Consider the following 17,222-nt stretch of genomic DNA (forward strand, 5'->3'; position numbering starts at 1 on the left):
CTTTCGGGAAAATGGAATTTTGAATATTGTCTGAAAGAAATGACTCATCATTGAGATCAATGCTTTCTCCACAGCATCTTCCAAACCTTTTTTCCTGACTGCCCCGCCATTCTACTCGGCATGCTGTGGTGGGTCCTGTCGGCGCCCTGCATCCCCCACTGCTTTTGCAAGTAAGTTTTTATGCTTCATCAGCAATGCCTCAGTTATTCTGTAAACCAAAGCAGCAGGATTTAATGTGCTCTGGAAAACTAATTGGTAATGCAATGGCAAGGAGCTAAATCCTCACTAAAAATCACAGCAATCCTATTCAGGAGGTTTCCAGAGATTTATCAGACCTCAGCACACTGAGCAATTGTGAGCAGTTTCTAATGGCATTGAAACCCAGGGCTGACACACCAAGGAAAGCAACTTGTTTTCCATTTGATATAAAAGATCTCAGAGGGACCAGTTTGGCTCTTTCTGAAATGTGTAGCAATACTCACTTAGAGAAGAAAAAAAGAAAGGAAGGAAGGCTAAGAAATAGTGCTGTGTAAAATTTCCATTCAGCTTAAAATGTGACACAGAAAGTCACTGGGTGTCCATAGAAAATAATTGAAATTGTCCAGGTTGTAAAAGGAGATAAATACCTCTTCTTTATGATCTTGAAGAAAACCAACCGGAGTTGTAGGAAATATTTTCAAGAGAACTTCTTGAACATTACAAAATTTAAACAGTGTCCAGGGCTGAAGTGAGAACGACAACTTGGAAAAACTTTCAGAGGGTGCACGCACACACACACACTCACATACCCAAAGAAAACAATGTCAAACTAAAAAGAAATTAAGTTCACCTTGATCTTGAGATTTCTAGGTCAAATAAGAATCTGTAGGCAGAGAATCTGAGTTTATGAAAAAGAAGTCCAGTAAAGGGGCACATTTATTTCAGCTGCCCAAGAGAAAACATTTATTCAGGTTAACCCCTCTGTCAGGCGAAAAGTGAAATCCGAGTTGAGTTAGGCTGAAGTACAGAGCTCTATCACGGTTGAATTCAGGTCCCTGCTGCCTCTCTGTTCATGTGTTTTATGAATGTTTCAGGAGAGCAGTTGCTCAACAGAATGATTCCTGACAAGTGAGGCAGCAAATGCTGGCCGTTTAATGAGCTGCAGGCTTCTGAGCATCTCTTTAGGGGGCCGATACTTTCCCACAGAGCACTTTACATGGCAGGGGCCCAGCCACAATGGGTGACAGACCCGTGACCAATCGTCACTTTCACTTGACTCATCCACACGCGACCTCACCACGATTTTTCACTGTGCAGATGAACTTTAGGAGCCATTTCACATGGAAAAGCCTCAGGCAAGGGTCAGTTGCCCTTTTGTATGGTCATAAAGCAAGGCTCTGTGTGTCCATCTTTTCTCCTGTCTCACATTCCGAGTGAATTTCTGGACACCATTTAAAGCACTTGACTGAAAAATAAAGCAGTGAATGAAACTGACTTTTATAGACTCATTCTAGCTCATCTTCCCATATAACCCTGTCCACCTGAAAAGGGATTTAGTGGATGAGCTGAGTGTATACAGGACTTGCTGAATACATAGAGCCCATTATCAACTCTGGGGATTGTTTATTAACCAGGACTGATACACCACTATTTTGGAAGTGACCTATTAATTGTCCATTTAACTAGAATGTATTGATTCAAATAGAAAAATAGAAAACCATGACTAAACCTTTTACTCGCTCCTTCAAGGTGGTCTCCTATGCGGGCAAGTGAAAAGTGTTGTGCAAATTAAGGATACATTTGTCACCATGGATTAGAGTATCAGGAAAAGGCTGCTAGAGTGGAGCGTCAGTCCCAGATTAGCTGATACCATGGCACAGTGGCATCTCTGGAATTAAATGTTTGGTGTTGCATCTCCAGGGTAGAGACTGAAAGAGATCCCACACCTAGTTTCAGTCACTCCACCTTGATAGAATACCAGACTTCCATTTAGAGAACCTCTGGCAGTGTAGGTCAGGTAAGTGGAAATGGATAAAAAGTCCTGTGTAACAGGTGGACATTCATGTATGTATGCATGTATATGTTTATTCATTTTTAGCAGTGTTTTTGTAAGAGTCCCTAAACCCAAAAAGTGCACTAATGCCTGGGCCAGTTTGATCAATAGAGCACATAAGTAATTCTAAAGACATTTCTAGAGAACTTCATCTTTTCAGTTGCTTGAAAAAATTACTTCAAGCAAGACTCATTTTCCTCCATCCGCCTCTTGGTTCTTCGCACTTCATGCCTTTGGCATAACATTGGTGAATTGTGGTGTCTCTCCCTGGAGGCTTATAAAGTCCTATGTTTATCTTTTTTTATTTAACAAAACATGGGGTAAATCAGCACAGCTCAGATCAAGCATAGAAAACACTGTACTTGGTTTGTTTCCATTTCTGAAGTTGGCATTTTAAAACTCTTGAGAGATGCCACAAGTGTTTTTAATAAACTTTGGTGTCTCATTAGTTATAAATCTGAAATGAATTTTTTATTTTTTTGTTTATAATGTTCATCGTATTAGCAGCAAATAATAATGAAATGGTGGATTTATGCTGTCATTAAAGAATTTTGCATAAATAACCATGATACTAAGGAGCGCTAATAAGGCTTATATCTGCACAGTACTCTTTATTATTTAAGGCATTTACTAGATTTTCTTTTTTTCTTCTTTCTTTAATAATAAGAACAATTTTTATGCCCAAGCATTAAATTTTTTTTCCATCACACAGAAGGAAAATGAACTGTTCAAGTAATCTCATACTAAATTTCAGCCAAAATGTGCTGACATGGGTGGACAGTCAAAATCAAGGTTTATACTAAACGTTTTAATAAGCAATGAAATCTGTGGTCCTCATCATTGTTTCACAATATTGAGTTCACGCTTTCCAAAGCATAGGATCAGATCAACAGGTTCATAACTAGCAAGTAAAATATCATTTTGACTCTTTTAACATGATTCACTTGTATAAAATTGATTTCATTTTTCTTGTTAACCTTTTAGATTTATGATTACCTTGTTGCAGTGTGGAAACAATCATTCCTCCAGTGCCCTTCTCACATATAATAAATGGTTTAATAGGCTCTTTAAGCACAACCCTGACAGTGGGGAAAAATTAAAAGGCAGTGGTAAAAGTTCTCCTCTCCCCCAAAGTAGTGGAAGGAAAATCTTTGATATTACATCCATAAGGTTCTTTTCAAAATCACATTTCTCAGCTAAGATGAAATGGAAAGTCGTGGAGATTATGAGGAGAATGACCTTAAAAAAAACAACAACAGTGACCTGAAAAGGTACAGGAGTCTTAATTATGTAGAATAGCTAATTGAATTAATCAGATAATTATTTCATTTTGTCTTTGAGTACCCAACTTGAATGCGATCTTTCAAAAATTTTATGCATTAAAAGACAAAGTTTAAATTTGAAGTGACGTTTTGAAAATCTGAACAGGGAAATATTCTTCTGGGACACACTGCTCTGCCTTTTCCTTGGGAGATGTTCTTATATTCTTTTTTTTTTTTTTTTTAAGATTTTATTTATTTGACAGAGAGCCAGAGAGCACAAGCAGAGGGAATGACAGAGGGAGAGGAAGGAGCAGCAGGGAAGGGCTCTCAATCCCAGGACCTTGGAATCATGACCTGAATCAAAGACAAATGCTTAACCGTCTGAGCCACCCAGGTGCCCCTTATATTCTACATCTTAAGATCATGTTACTCTTTTCTCCTCCTGGCTAAACCTTAGGAGAACATAATAATACTCTCCAAATTTGCATTTAGGATTTTGTTGAAGGCAGCAGGGAAGGGCTATTCCTTTTATTGTTGAGAATGTAGGTTGTTCCGGTGAGTGTCACTGTCAAAGATGGGCGATGCTCTTATTAGTATTCTTGCCATCTGACCTGACCGTGTTCTCTTTCACTGTTATCAGCTGGAGTGCTGGGTGCCCCGAGAAAACTGACAAGACCTGCGGCAGTCCTTCTGTAAGGATTTATCGTTAGCACTCTAACATCTTCAGAGGGGTGGAGCATTTTGTGCTAATAGAGAAAGAAGCATGATTATTTTGTTGAAAACATAATCAGGCTTGTGCAGTAAGTTGAATATAGGTTTTGACTTCTCAGTAGTGAAGGGAGGGGTGTTCCAGAGATAAATGACACTCGGTCAACCAGGAAGAATGTTTCAAGGAGTCAGAGACTCGAAGACAAGAGATTTTCCAAGTTGATGGCTCTATTCAACAGTTCTGCAGAGGCAGTGAACGTATTTGAGTAACTTTCCAGGAATGGAGTTCCCTTTCTCCCCAAATGTGCTCATAAGTAGTGGAGGCTGGGGGATGGGAAACAGAGCTCCTTAGTGATAGAGGGTGCTCGTTCCTGATCTTGTCTACAGCCCTCGCCTGAACATACCGTAACATCTAATGGGCAGCTGATAAAGTCCTGATTTGAGATTCCCCACAACCAGTGCACAAGTACAAAATAGAGGAGGGAGAGAATTGGCTGAACATAACAAAGACGGAAAGGGTTGTACTCTTAGCTCACTAGGTGTCTACAGAATGATATGGGGATGTTGGATTATGCTTTTAGAAATACAATACCCAGAACAAGGGAGATAATAGTTGTACTAGCCTCTGTAATGGTAAGACAACCTACACCTGTCCAGTTCTGGAGCCCCACTTTAAAAGGCACAGTGAGCACATTTGCATATAAAACCATGTCCGGAAGTAGCAACTAAAATGGTGAAGGGTCTATATGCCTGGTCATGAATTCTCTAAAGTGATTATGTTTGGCCTGGAGAAGAGAAATAATAGGGAGAACCTGAGCGTTATCTTCAAATTAGATATACTGCATTCAGTACAGGTGTGAAGGATTGAATTGGGGTTTAATGGAAATTGAATTTGGCTTAATATTAGGGAAAGGTTTTTAGCAAATCAATATGGTTATATGATAATGAAGTATTACAGCATTCCCAAATACTAGATTATATAGAGAATGGAAAGTAGACTTCTAGTTTCAGTGGGGCAAGTTAGGGAGGTTCTATATCTCCTCTCTCCACACTTCAGATCCACAGGAATTATATAAAATACATGTACACCCTACATCCTCACACATGAAAGTATGAAGGGTTCCATTAGTTTATCTTATGCTCTGTTTCTCTGTCGTTCCCCACCTCGTCCCCACCCTCCCCCGTGTCATTTGTATGACAGTGTCATTTACACAGAGCATACCTCCAATTGGAATGCCCTTCCCCAGCCCCATTACACACAGGGGTTCCCTGTAGGATGGTGCATAGGGCCATCTCAGGACCCAGGGAATCATGCCTTTGAAACTTTTCTACCCACTTTGATATGACTCTTTCCACCTCCCGATCTCTGTCTGCCCACTTATAACTTTGACACTCTTTGGTATAATTATAAAGAGCATCAATTGACCTCACTCTTCTTTGATATGTGACCTCCAGGGCACAACTTAACTTTTTGGAGCCTTAGTTTTTTCCTATGGAAAATGGAGGTGATAGTACCCCCCTCTGGGGATTGTTGTAAAGATGACATGACATGCTACATGTAGGGGCCACATACGGTAGCCGCTGCTGAGCCCCATATATATGGAAGCCACGGTACAAAATCATCATCATCATCATCGTCATCATCATCATAATACTCCCAAATTGGTAGAGCCTGTAGCACCTTGAATTGGTGGCCCTGGCTTTTATTTATTTTTATTTTTTTATTTTTATTTTTTTTGAAGATTTTATTTATTTGACAGAGAGAGACACAGCAAGAGAGGGAACACAAGCAGGAGGTGTGGGAGAGGGAGAAGCAGGCTTCCCATAGAGCAGGGAGCCCGATGTAGGGCTTGATCCCAGCACCCTGGGATCATGAACTGAGCTGAAGGCAGATGCTTAATGACTGAGCCACCCAGGCACCCCGGCCCTGGCTTTTAAAGCCTCTTTTCTACATGCCTTAAATTCTGTATCTGTTTATTTTTATTTTTTATATTACTCATTTGTTTATGCCATGGTCTGCAGTTATTTATCTCGCTGTGTTGTGGCTGGCTGTATACCTCTCGGACCTCTCCTAATCAACTGTGAGCACCTGAGAGATGGATTGGCTTCATCTTCAGTCGTCACTCAGCAACATCCCCATCACTCCACCAGATTATTCCCAGGGGTGCCTGAGTGGCTCAGTTGGTTAAGCGTCTGCTTTCAGCTCAGTTCATGATCCTAGGACTCTGGGATTGAGCCCCACATCGGCCTCCTTGCTCAGCGGGGAGCCTGCTTCTCCTTCTCCCTCTGCCTGCAGATCTGCTTACTTGTGCTTTCTCTCTCTCTGTCAAATAAATAAATAAAATCTTTAAAAAAAGAGGATTATTCCCAAAAAGGTTGCTACAATGTTTGCTTTGTTTTCCTTAGAAAGTAGAACCAGACTTAAAATGCAGACTAGAGATGAATTATTTGTCCATAACTCTATAGTAGCCTATTTTATGTTTATTTTTGCCTTTTCAGCCTCTTCTCTGCATTTTTACTTAGTTATAAACATAGTATGTGTCTTATTTATCATATGCAGTATAGTGTATTTTCTTTGCTGCTGCCTGCTTGTCGCAGTTCTTATCTTTAATGGGTCTTTAAAATTTCACCAAGTAGTTATAGCATCATGTCCTTACACATTTCTTTACCTTTGGATATTTATGTTTCTTTCCCCAATTTTTAATACATATGGCTATAATAATGATAGATTATATACATTTACAAATTAAAAATACCAGAGTCAAAATATCAAGTGATAGGGTGTGGTGGAATTTGAGGACACAATTATCAGGCTGTACAGGAGATGCCCTGTAGTCCACACTCACAAACTGGTCCAGGACAGGGTGCAGAAGCCTGTAGTCACAGACAGGAGGTCTGTGTTTACACGTGTTTCTTCCCTTCTATTTTGACATGTGATATCTGAGTAAAGAAACAGCATAGCACAGAGGAGGGAGCCAAACATTTGGATTCAGAAGGTCCTGCTACCAGCTGAGCTTTGTGTTCTTGGTGTGGCTTTGGACCTTAACAGCCCTGACTACGTCTTCATCTGTACGGAGGATGTCTGTGACATATGATTCTTATAAGAATCTAATGAAAACCAACAAGCAAAAGTAGATAGATTCGTGGAATCCTTACTGTGGGCCAGGCACTGAAATTTTCTTGTGTTAGGTCACCGAATCCTTAGAGCAACTTTGTAAGATAAGCTGAAAAAGGCTGAGTAACTTGCTTTAAGTCATACAGGTAAGTGCCATGATCCAAACCCAGTTCTTCCATATTACACATTCCAAACTCCTTTGTCCTGTCCATCCCATCAAAAGGGGACACCTGCTGTTCACTCTGGTAGCTCTTTGCTTTCTGGGAAGATGAGCCTAGTGTGGTTACCTTTGAAGAGATGTCAGAAACCTGGACTTCACATGAAATCTCCTAATTTTTAAATGTGAACAACTACATCAGAATTCTAAGACTAAACAAAGCCCATCTGCGGGCTGGATATGGTTGCCATCTTGCCCCCTCTGCTTCATGCCCTTCCCAGCCTTGCAGACTGCTTAGTTTTCCTGCCATAAATTTTATTCCTTCATGCCTTAATGCTTTTTAAAAAAATGTTGAATATTATTGACACACAAGGTTACATTAGTTTCAGGTGTGTCACATAGTGATTCAACAAGTCTGTACATTATGCTGTGGTCACCACAAGCACAGCTGCCGTCTGTCCTGATACATCACTCTTACATATCATTGACTACATTCTTTTTTTTTTTTTTAAAGATTTTATTTATTTATATGACAGAGACAGCGAGAACAGGAACACAAGCAGGGGGAGTGGGAGAGGGAGAAGCAGGCTTCCCGCTGAGCAGGGAGCCTGATGCGGGGCTCGATCCCAGGACCCTGAGATCATGACCTGAGCCGAAGGCAGACGCCCAACGACTGAGCCACCCAGGCGCCCTCATTGACTACATTCTTTATGCTGTCTTCTATTCCCGTAATTTATTCATTCCATAAATGGAAGCCTGTATCTCGCACTCCCCTCCATTCATTTTGTGCCCCATCGTTCACCCCCCTCACCTTTGGCAACCATCAGTTTGTTCTATGTATTTATAGCACTACCTTAGTGCTTCTAGACGTGCTAGTCACTCTGCCTAGCTTGACCTTGGTTCTTTCTCTCTTGAACTGGATTGGTCTTTTAGACTTGGCTCAGCCTGTTTTCTCTGAATTCATTACTTCCTCCTTTGTGATGCCAGAGCACTTCATAAGATCATTCATTCTATTGTAGTGCTTAAGACATTAATTTGTTTTTTATTTAGAAATAATTATTAAGCACCAAAATGCGTACCAGCTACAGCCATAAACTGGCATCCCTGTTCCCCTGGTGCCTATATTCCACCGTGATCTTCGTGTCAGTCCTCCAATGAGAATGTGAGCTCATTGAGGGCAAGGACCATGTGCTGTTGGTCTGGTTTCCTCAAATAAGCTCAGTTATCCAGATACCAGGTATGAGTGTCCTCTTGCTGCTGTAACAAATTTCCACAAACCTTCTGTCTTTTTTTTTTTTTTAAAGATTTTATTTTTTATTTATTTATTGGAGACAGAGAATGAGAGACAGAGAGCATGAGAGGGAGGAGGGTCAGAGGGAGAAGCAGACTCCCCGCCGAGCAGGGAGCCCGATGCGGGACTCGATCCCGGGACTCCAGGATCATGACCTGAGCTGAAGGCAGTCGCTTAACCAACTGAGCCACCCAGGCGCCCCCACAAACCTTCTGTCTTAACACAAGCTTATTATCTTACAGTAATGGGGGTCAGAAGCCTGAAATGGGTCTCACTGGACTAAAATCAAGGTGTCAGCAGGGCCGAGTTCCTTCTGGAAGCTCTAGGGAGGAATTTGTTTCTTGCCTTTTCCAGTTTCTAGTGGCTGCCTGCATTTCTTGGCTTGTGGCCCCTTCCTCCAACCTCAAAGCAAGAAGTGTGGTATCAAAGTCAATCTCCCTATGACTTCCTTTTTTCCCCTCTCTTTTCCACTCATAAGGACCCTTGTGATTACATTGCCCACCTGGTTACGCCAGGATACTCTTCTAATCTCAAGGTCATCTGGTTAACAGCTGTAATTCCATTTGCAACCTAAATTCCCCCTTGTCATGTCATGTAATGTACTTCTAAGTTCTGGGGAACATATTCACATAGGCATCTTTGGGAAGGCCATTATTCTTCCAGCCATAACTGGGAAGCTAAATGAATGAATGAATGAATGAATGATGAATGAAACTCTTAGAGGGTGGGAACCAGTTGTGCTAGCCACAGAAGGCAGAAAAAGTAGTAAATACCTCTAACCTGAAGGAGTTGATGGTCAGCTGGATTGGGGAGTGGTAGTGCTTGGGGATCTTCCAAACCTCCCTTCTCAGATTGAACATCTCTGACTCCTGCTGGCTTTCCCTGAAATCCCAGATTAAGAGCAGATCCTTGTTTTGTGCGCTCAAGGCAGCCTCCTTTGGAATATATCCTCACACCTGTGATGCTAGTTCAATAAATGCCTTCCACTAAATCTTATGGGTAATGCGTACAATAAAATGTATTCGTCTTGTGTCTCAATGTGTAACACTGAGCAGAGTGCCTGGCATATGGTAAGTGTTCAAAACTTTGTTGAGAGAAAAAAACAAATGAATAAATAAATGAAGAATTAGAGAAAAATGGAGTGTTTAACTCACCTACTATTCATTCTGCCTTTGAGCTTTGTAACGCGGGACCATAGACTTTCTAACATGGCACCAAAATTGGGAGGGCGAGCATATATACTTTTTTCTCATTGGGGAGCCAAGAGTATATATCGGACTTCTCAATGGAGTCCATGACCAAAACCATGGAAGAAGCACTGCTCTGAGTGTGCAGAGTTGGAGAGGAGATGATTTGGCCGTGGTACAGAGAAGGAAGATACTGTCCTGGGAAAGGCGGACGGGCTTCTCCTCACTAACGCTAACTGGGTTTTTGTACCTGTCTTCCCCCTCCAGGAGAAGAGTGCGTGCTGCCTCTCTTGACGCAGGACTCTAACTCCAAAGCTCGGAGGGGTATTTTAAGAAGAGCTGTTTTTTCTGAGGATCAGAGAAAGGCTCTGGAGAAAATGTTTCAGAAGCAGAAATATATCAGCAAAACAGACCGAAAGAAACTTGCCCTCAGCTTGGGACTAAAGGAATCACAGGTACTAATGAGCAGGAAGATGTCCACTGCTCCTGATTTCCAAAGGAATACAATGAAATCCATGCATTTGGCAATGTCTGTTGTACTAGGTAGGGTGCTGGACCCTAAAGCGTTACTGAAATGATTTTCACAATTGTTGAGTGGGTGGAAATATATGTCACAATTGCTATTTGAAAATAGGTCCACTTGCTGAGAGGTCTAGGTTTTTGCATGATTAATTCTCCCCAAATGAAGAGAACCACTAAGGATGTGGCATTTACATCATTAGTTGTTTGGTTTCAGAGAAGTAGACCACATAATCTACAAAAGCAGGAACCAATTTTCCTGTCTTTTTCTTCATTTCCAATCCAAAATCCAGTCATAAATGTGTGACTCATAAATACCTTCAAATAAGATTTCATTACTCTGCACTCTGAGCTTATGTCAAGTACAGTAAAGTAGTTTCATATTTGCAACACCTACAAACCTTTCTTACACATTAAGATACTAGTATTTTATGACTAATCATTTTATAATCACTGTATAAAATAAGCACCATAATCGTCCTCATTTTCTAGATGAGAAAGTGTAGGGAAGTAAACATGGGTCTGATGTCATGTAGTGAAGCTGCTTTGGAGCTGGGCTCTCACCCTAGGCAACTTGACTCTGGAGTTTGTGTTCTATTTAACCTGGAGCTATCATCTATCGTTGTGTAGGATATGCACTGCACAAGAGCACAAGGGTGAAGAGGCATGGCAGCAACTGAAATGTAGCAGGTGCTCCGCCTGCCAAACTGGCTTTCCTGGTGCAAGGCTACATCCACCTGGATTTTTTTTTTTATGTTATGTTAGTCACCATACATCATTAGTTTTTGATGTAGTGTTTCATGATTCATTGTTTGTGCATAACACCCAGTGCTCCATGCAGTACGTGCCCTCCTTAATAGCCATCACCAGGCTAACCAATCCCTCCTCCCCTCTAAAACCCTGTTTGTTTCTCAGAGTCCATAGTCTCTCATGGTTCGTCTCCCCCTCCGATTTCTCCCCCTTCATTTTTCCCTTCCTACTATCTTTTTTTTTTTATTTTTTTTATTTTTTGAGTTAGCATAAAGGCATTGAAGGGCTAGCAGAGGCCCTGTGTAACTACCATGCTCTACTGTTCTTCGCTCAGTACAAATGACCTGGTTTCTAACTTTGGACTTTATTAAACCAGTTATTTTTGGATGAAACTCTCCTTAACCTTGCTTCCTTTCCCTAGGGAAGTGATCTGTTCCCCCCCCCCAACTTTTTCTAGTTGTAGGAAGCAGTACATACTGTGGTAGAGGGTAATTGGCCTACATCAGCCCATCTGTGCTTTCCTCATTGTGTGGTACTACAGATCCCTAACCTCAGTTTCTCACGTAAAAAACAGGGACAAATATAGGAATTCTATCCATGTCGCAGAGCAATTTTGCATATATGATAGATAAATCAGTAGCCATATCTTGATGGTCTGTGTGTGCAAGACGCTGTATAATAAGTAGGCAGTAAGAGGGAGTGTTGATTAAGCACTGATTAAGATACACTCTGTGCATTTATATGAGCAACTGGGAAAACAAAGCAGAAGCTCACGAACGGTTAGATAATAATATATGATAACATAGGAGACATCACCTGGTAGGTTAGATATACTGCCAAATAAAGCAGTTAGATCAGTGGTCCTCAAAGTTACGTATCTCTCTGGAGATATATGTTAATCCCCATGACTGATTCTTACACCCCTGGGGAGTCTAGTGAGGGAAGCGTCTCATCCTTAGAGGAATCATTGGGCCTGACTTAGGACGCACAGAAGCTCAGTAGGGCTGGTCTGCATCCCACTGGTACGGATTAAAAAAAGCCAAAAAACAAAACTCCAGAGTTGGTGTGGAGAAAATGTGCAGGTTTGGGAGGTTGCAGGGGACTCCTGGTTGAGTCAGAACTTGAAGTAGGTGTTAAAAGAGAAAAGATGGCTAGGTTTGATCTGACAGTGCTGAGATAGTGTGAACGTCTTTGATAGTACATATCATTTTCTTAAAAATAGATTATTGGAACGAGAAGGCAGCACGCATATTAGAGAACATTTTTATGAGGGGATGACCATAATCTGTCCATTCCAAGAAAACAAACTATTTTCCTATTTTGTATGTTACCTTCCTGTTCGTACTCACAGGTGCATAGTTTCACATAGTTGATTGTATTGTTTTTAAAATTCAAGTGCCTTGAGGAATGAATACTTTTTATGTTATCAAATTTGGTAAACATCTCAGAAGTAATTTCATATTTTCTTATTTGCATATACATCTAATTACACAACACATGGTATTTATTATGGTAAATTCAAACAAAGGGGAAATTGGTAAAATTAAAAATGAAAATTCATCTCCTCCCCTTCCAACCCAACTCCTTAGTTATTACTGTCATTTATAAGTGGCTCTTGTTTGAATTTATTTGATGTACCACATATTATCTTTAATGTAAATGTATATGTGTGTTGTATATGCACAAACACAGAGTAACACGAGCACTTGCACGATGCCTACCATGTGTCCTTACATTTGATGTCATTTATCCTCACAATGACGCTATGAGGTAGCTAGCTACTTTGATTATTCCTATTTTATAAATAAGGACCTAGAATTGAGACCCAGAATTGTGTATGTACGTTTTTAAATAAAAACAGGATCATATTCTACATATATCTTGACTTTTTAAAGGAGAGTACAAATCACCTGTATAACCAACACACAGATCAAGCAGAAGAACCTTATCACTAGGCCAGTAGCCCCCTGCATATTCCCTCCTGGTTACCGCCTCCTCCTTCCAAGACTACCCACTATCCTGACTTCTAACAGCATAGATTAGTTTTGCCTATTTTTGTAGTTTATATAAATAGAATCATAAAGTACAAATTCTTTGGTATATATGACTTCTTTTCCTTAACATTATGTCTGTGAAATTCATTCATGAGGTTGCATGCAGCAGTCACTCTTTTGAGCTCATTGCCCTGTAGTATTCCATTACACTGTATACAACGGTTTATCCATTCTAATGGTGGGTGTTTGGATTGCTCTCAGTTTTTGGCTATTATTCATATTATTTGTAGCAATTATTTCAGCTGTCATCAAAATATTTGGAATATTATGTTTAGTAACATTTTCCTGTTACAACCATTGCAAACTCTTCAGGTTTGAGTTTTTTTTTTTTTTTTTTACTATGGTAAAATAGATGTGACATAAAATTTACCATTTAAACCTTTTTTTTTTAAAAGATTTATTTATTTATTTTGAGAGAGCGAGAATGAGAGAGAGAGAGTACATGAGTGGGGGAGGGTCAGAGGGAGAAGCAGGCTCCTCGCTGAGCAGGGAGCCAGACGCAGGACTCGATCCCGGGACTCTGGGATCATGACCTGAGCTGAAGGCAGTCGCTTAACCAACTGAGCCACCCAGGCGCCCCCATTTAAACCTTTTTTAAGGGTACAATTTAGAGGCGGTAAGTACATTCACATTGTTGAGCAACCATGGCTACCATCCATCTCCAGAACTTTTTTATCTTGTAAAACTGAAACTCTGTATCCATTAAACAGTGACTCCCCATTCCCTACTCCCCCCAGCCCCTGGCAACCACCACCTTCTGTCTCTATGATTTGACTGTTCTAGGTACCTCAAATGAGTGGAATCACTTGTATTGGCCTTCTGTGATTGGTTTATTTCACTTAGCATAGTATCTTCAAGGTTCATCCATATTGTATCATGTGTCAGAATTTCCTTCCTTTTTAATGCTGAATAATAGTCCATTGTATGTATATACCGTATTTGTTTATGCATTCACCCATCAATGGGCACTTTGGTTGCTTCTACCTTTTGTGAGTAATGCTATGAACATGGATATACAAATATCTCTTCAAGTCTCTGCTTTTAATTCTTTTAGGTAGTTTGTGGCTTTTTCATATGTTTGTGGTGTCTTTACACAGAAATTTCTCGTTTTTATGTTGGCAGCTCTGTTTTTTCTTTTGTGGTTTTAGTGTTTTATGTCAATGCTTTAAAAAAAATCTAAGACTGTAATGACAATCTCTCATAGTTTTTTTCTAGAACTTTTATAGTTTTGTTTTTGTGTTTAGCTGTTTCCATTTGGAATTTGTTTTTGTATTTGTTGAAAGGTAGAACTTTTAATTTACAGTTTTCCCCAAATATGTACATTTGTTTCAATACTGTTGATTGTGAAGAAACTTTCTTCATGATTTTTTTTTTCATTGAGATATCACTCAAAAAATTCAAGGTCTACAGAAAAACTAAGGAAAGAAGAAAATAATGAATGTGATGAGAAGGGCAAGAATCACCAATGGGCACAAATAAAATGTCTTAGTGAAAACCCACTAGAAATACTTGGCAGGCTTTCTAGGAGTAAATGCCCACTGCAAATAATAAATGAGTTCATGACTAGAACCAAATGCTCTGGTGTGTACACATTAGTGCTGTTTTCTTATGAAAAGCCTTAACCACAGAATTATAACTGAGATGGCAGTCTTTTGGATTCACTTGCCTGGGGTCAGGTTCTTTGCAGCCATTTTGAAATTGCCAGTCAGGTTGAAAGAATGAAGGAATTGTTTTGCCATTCTGGAAAGATCATCTCAGATAGAAATTTTTCCTTCATTGGGAGAAACATTGGTTGGTAACACTTTAATAATTATTTTTTAAGGTAAAAACTTCCTAGTTTTTTGTTTTAAAAATAGAAACCCACTAAATTGTTCAAGCAAAGATGCAGTATAATGCTCAGGAAAACAATGTGATTGACTTTTAAAATATCAGGAAACCAGGTGTGAAGTTTTCTGATCAGGCACAGTTGACTATGCAGTAGATAAAGGGGGGAGTTAATAGTAAAGACAGACTCTGGTGGGGTGGGGCAGAAGTATGGCTCAAATTAGAAACCACCATCATAAGCATTTTGGGGTTAATAATGATTGATTGTTATTGAGCCTAATTATTCAAGTTTGGTAAATCCTAGGAGTAATTAAACTTGGAAACTGAAGCCTGGAATTTATCAAAGCATTATAAAATGCATTCCTAATTTAGTTTTCCAGAAGTTCCTAATGAAATCTGAATGTTACAAGAGCCTGCGCCCTGGAGTGGGACAGTCATGGGTTCTGTTCTAAGTGCTTCCATTTTACTAGCTGAGTGACCTTGAACTGGTTTTTCACTCTGAACCTCAATTTTCATACATGTGAAATGAGGACTTGTTGCAGTCATTGTGAGGATCAAATTATGTAATCCAACAGCCTGCACGGCCTGACACCTCGCACAAAGTAAACACTATTACTAGCTGATAGCCTTTCCTTTGTGTGAATAATTTAGCATGGACTAAGTGATGTTTTAAACTGTTGAGTGTTAAATCAGTTTTGAAAGATGTCAGACTTGCAGGCTGTAACCCGCTTATCGCAGTCATTTTGTTTCATCAGTGCGGAGATATTATACTAAAGCAGTTGTTCAGATATTTCTGAAGGAGCCCAGTGGAAAGCCATAAGGACTTTGCTAGGCTGGCTCTCACAATAAGGTATTTCGTAGAAGGCATTACAGTTTACAATGCTGAAGTGAAGTAACATGGAGTAAGTGATCATTTTGTCCAATTATTTTGTCAATAGGTGAAAATTTGGTTTCAGAACAGAAGAATGAAGTGGCGGAATTCCAAAGAGAAGGAAGTGCTTTCCAACAGGTGTGTCCAGGAAGTAGGCCTTCAAGAGGATCCCCTCTCAAGGTCTGCTCTGGGGCTCCCTTCTCCGTGTCCCTCACTCTGGGAAGTCTCCCAGCAGCACTCGAGTCCAAGATGGAGGGAGAATTCGCCAGAACCTTCAGAAAGACTCATCCAACAGAGTTCAGGGGCAGCGGTCCCAGAAGCAAAGTCACAGCACGGTGCCTTGTATTTGTGTTCGGAAGATGCTGGAGACAAGGGTGTACTTACTGGGGCAGTCTGAATGGAAGCCTTCCTCTACGTTAATTTAAAGGATGCTTAACTAATAACATTTGGACTCTAAAACCAGCTAGCTTGTGCCTCATCAGTGCCTAAAAAGTAATACCTTTGGAGTGATGCATGAACTAATGCTTTAGGAAACCCTCTCAATTGCTCTCTTGTTTGGCTCCCAGACTCAGGCTTAATTTGTAAGTGGAGTAGAATCTCCCAGAAAGTACGAAGGAACTGAAAAGAATGAGAGTTATAGTTGGCTCAGTCCCTGCTCTGAGTATGTGTGTATATATGTGTGTGTCTCTACGTGTGTATATATATATATAAATACTCATTGAAATACATTAGTAGGAATTAGTTCCTCTTTAAATATTGCACCAAGCAAATTCATTTCCTTTTATATTAGGAAAAACCAACTATTGACCGAATGTTATTAATTTTCTGAAAATAATGTAAAATTTGGATTTTGGTCCAACGTGTTTTTTAAAAATTCCTATTTTCTGATTTCTTTCAGTCTCCAGCTATAAATGAACTTAACAACTCAGCTCAGCTACCCTAATCGAATGAGCCACTGTTAGATACATAGCCTGAAAGTCTATATTTAAAAGTAATCCAACAAGAAAACTAGAAGAATTTCTGAATGAAACTATTAGGACCCTTAATTTTCCAAGTGTCTGGACTTCATCAGGACATCATTGAGGGAGGTACCCGTTTAACTAATGATTATCTTTTGATCTCTTCTCTGTAAGGATGGGCCTTAATCAAGGTTTGCAAAATGAAATGCCTTTAAGGGCCTGTCAGTAAATAACGGCCGTGGCCCACCTAAAAATATTTGAGTTTAATAATTTTAAAAGTATTGTGTTGGGCAAATGAAACATCTCTGCCAAGCAGTTTATGACCTCCGGCCAAGACTTAAAGAAGTGTCACAGTTCCTAAAATGTTCCCAACTGGACTTCAAAACACAATACTGATGGAACTGGTAGTGGATTTCTGTTTGCACTTCTAGTTATAGACTCAATTTTCCACTTAGGTGGTATACACTATATATGTTAGGTTATTTTTATGTAT

At 40.0% G+C, this 17,222-nt stretch overlaps 1 protein-coding gene across 1 annotated transcript in view; it reads left to right on the forward strand.

The window, feature by feature from the left end:
- DBX2 (developing brain homeobox 2) overlaps nt 1–16,372 on the forward strand; it is a 30,562-nt gene extending 14,190 nt beyond the window's left edge. The window contains exons 2-4 of the mRNA XM_035002053.1: nt 75–170; nt 10,020–10,207; nt 15,838–16,372. Of these exons, the coding sequence (XP_034857944.1) occupies nt 75–170; nt 10,020–10,207; nt 15,838–16,167 (614 nt within the window). The 3' untranslated portion in view covers nt 16,168–16,372. The remainder of the gene's footprint in view (nt 1–74; nt 171–10,019; nt 10,208–15,837) is intronic.
- The last annotated feature ends 850 nt before the right edge of the window (nt 16,373–17,222 follow it).

The sequence above is a fragment of the Mirounga leonina genome, unplaced genomic scaffold, assembly GCF_011800145.1.
Source record: "Mirounga leonina isolate KUSES-001 unplaced genomic scaffold, KU_Mleo_1.0 Mir_126, whole genome shotgun sequence".
NCBI lineage: Eukaryota > Metazoa > Chordata > Mammalia > Carnivora > Phocidae > Mirounga > Mirounga leonina.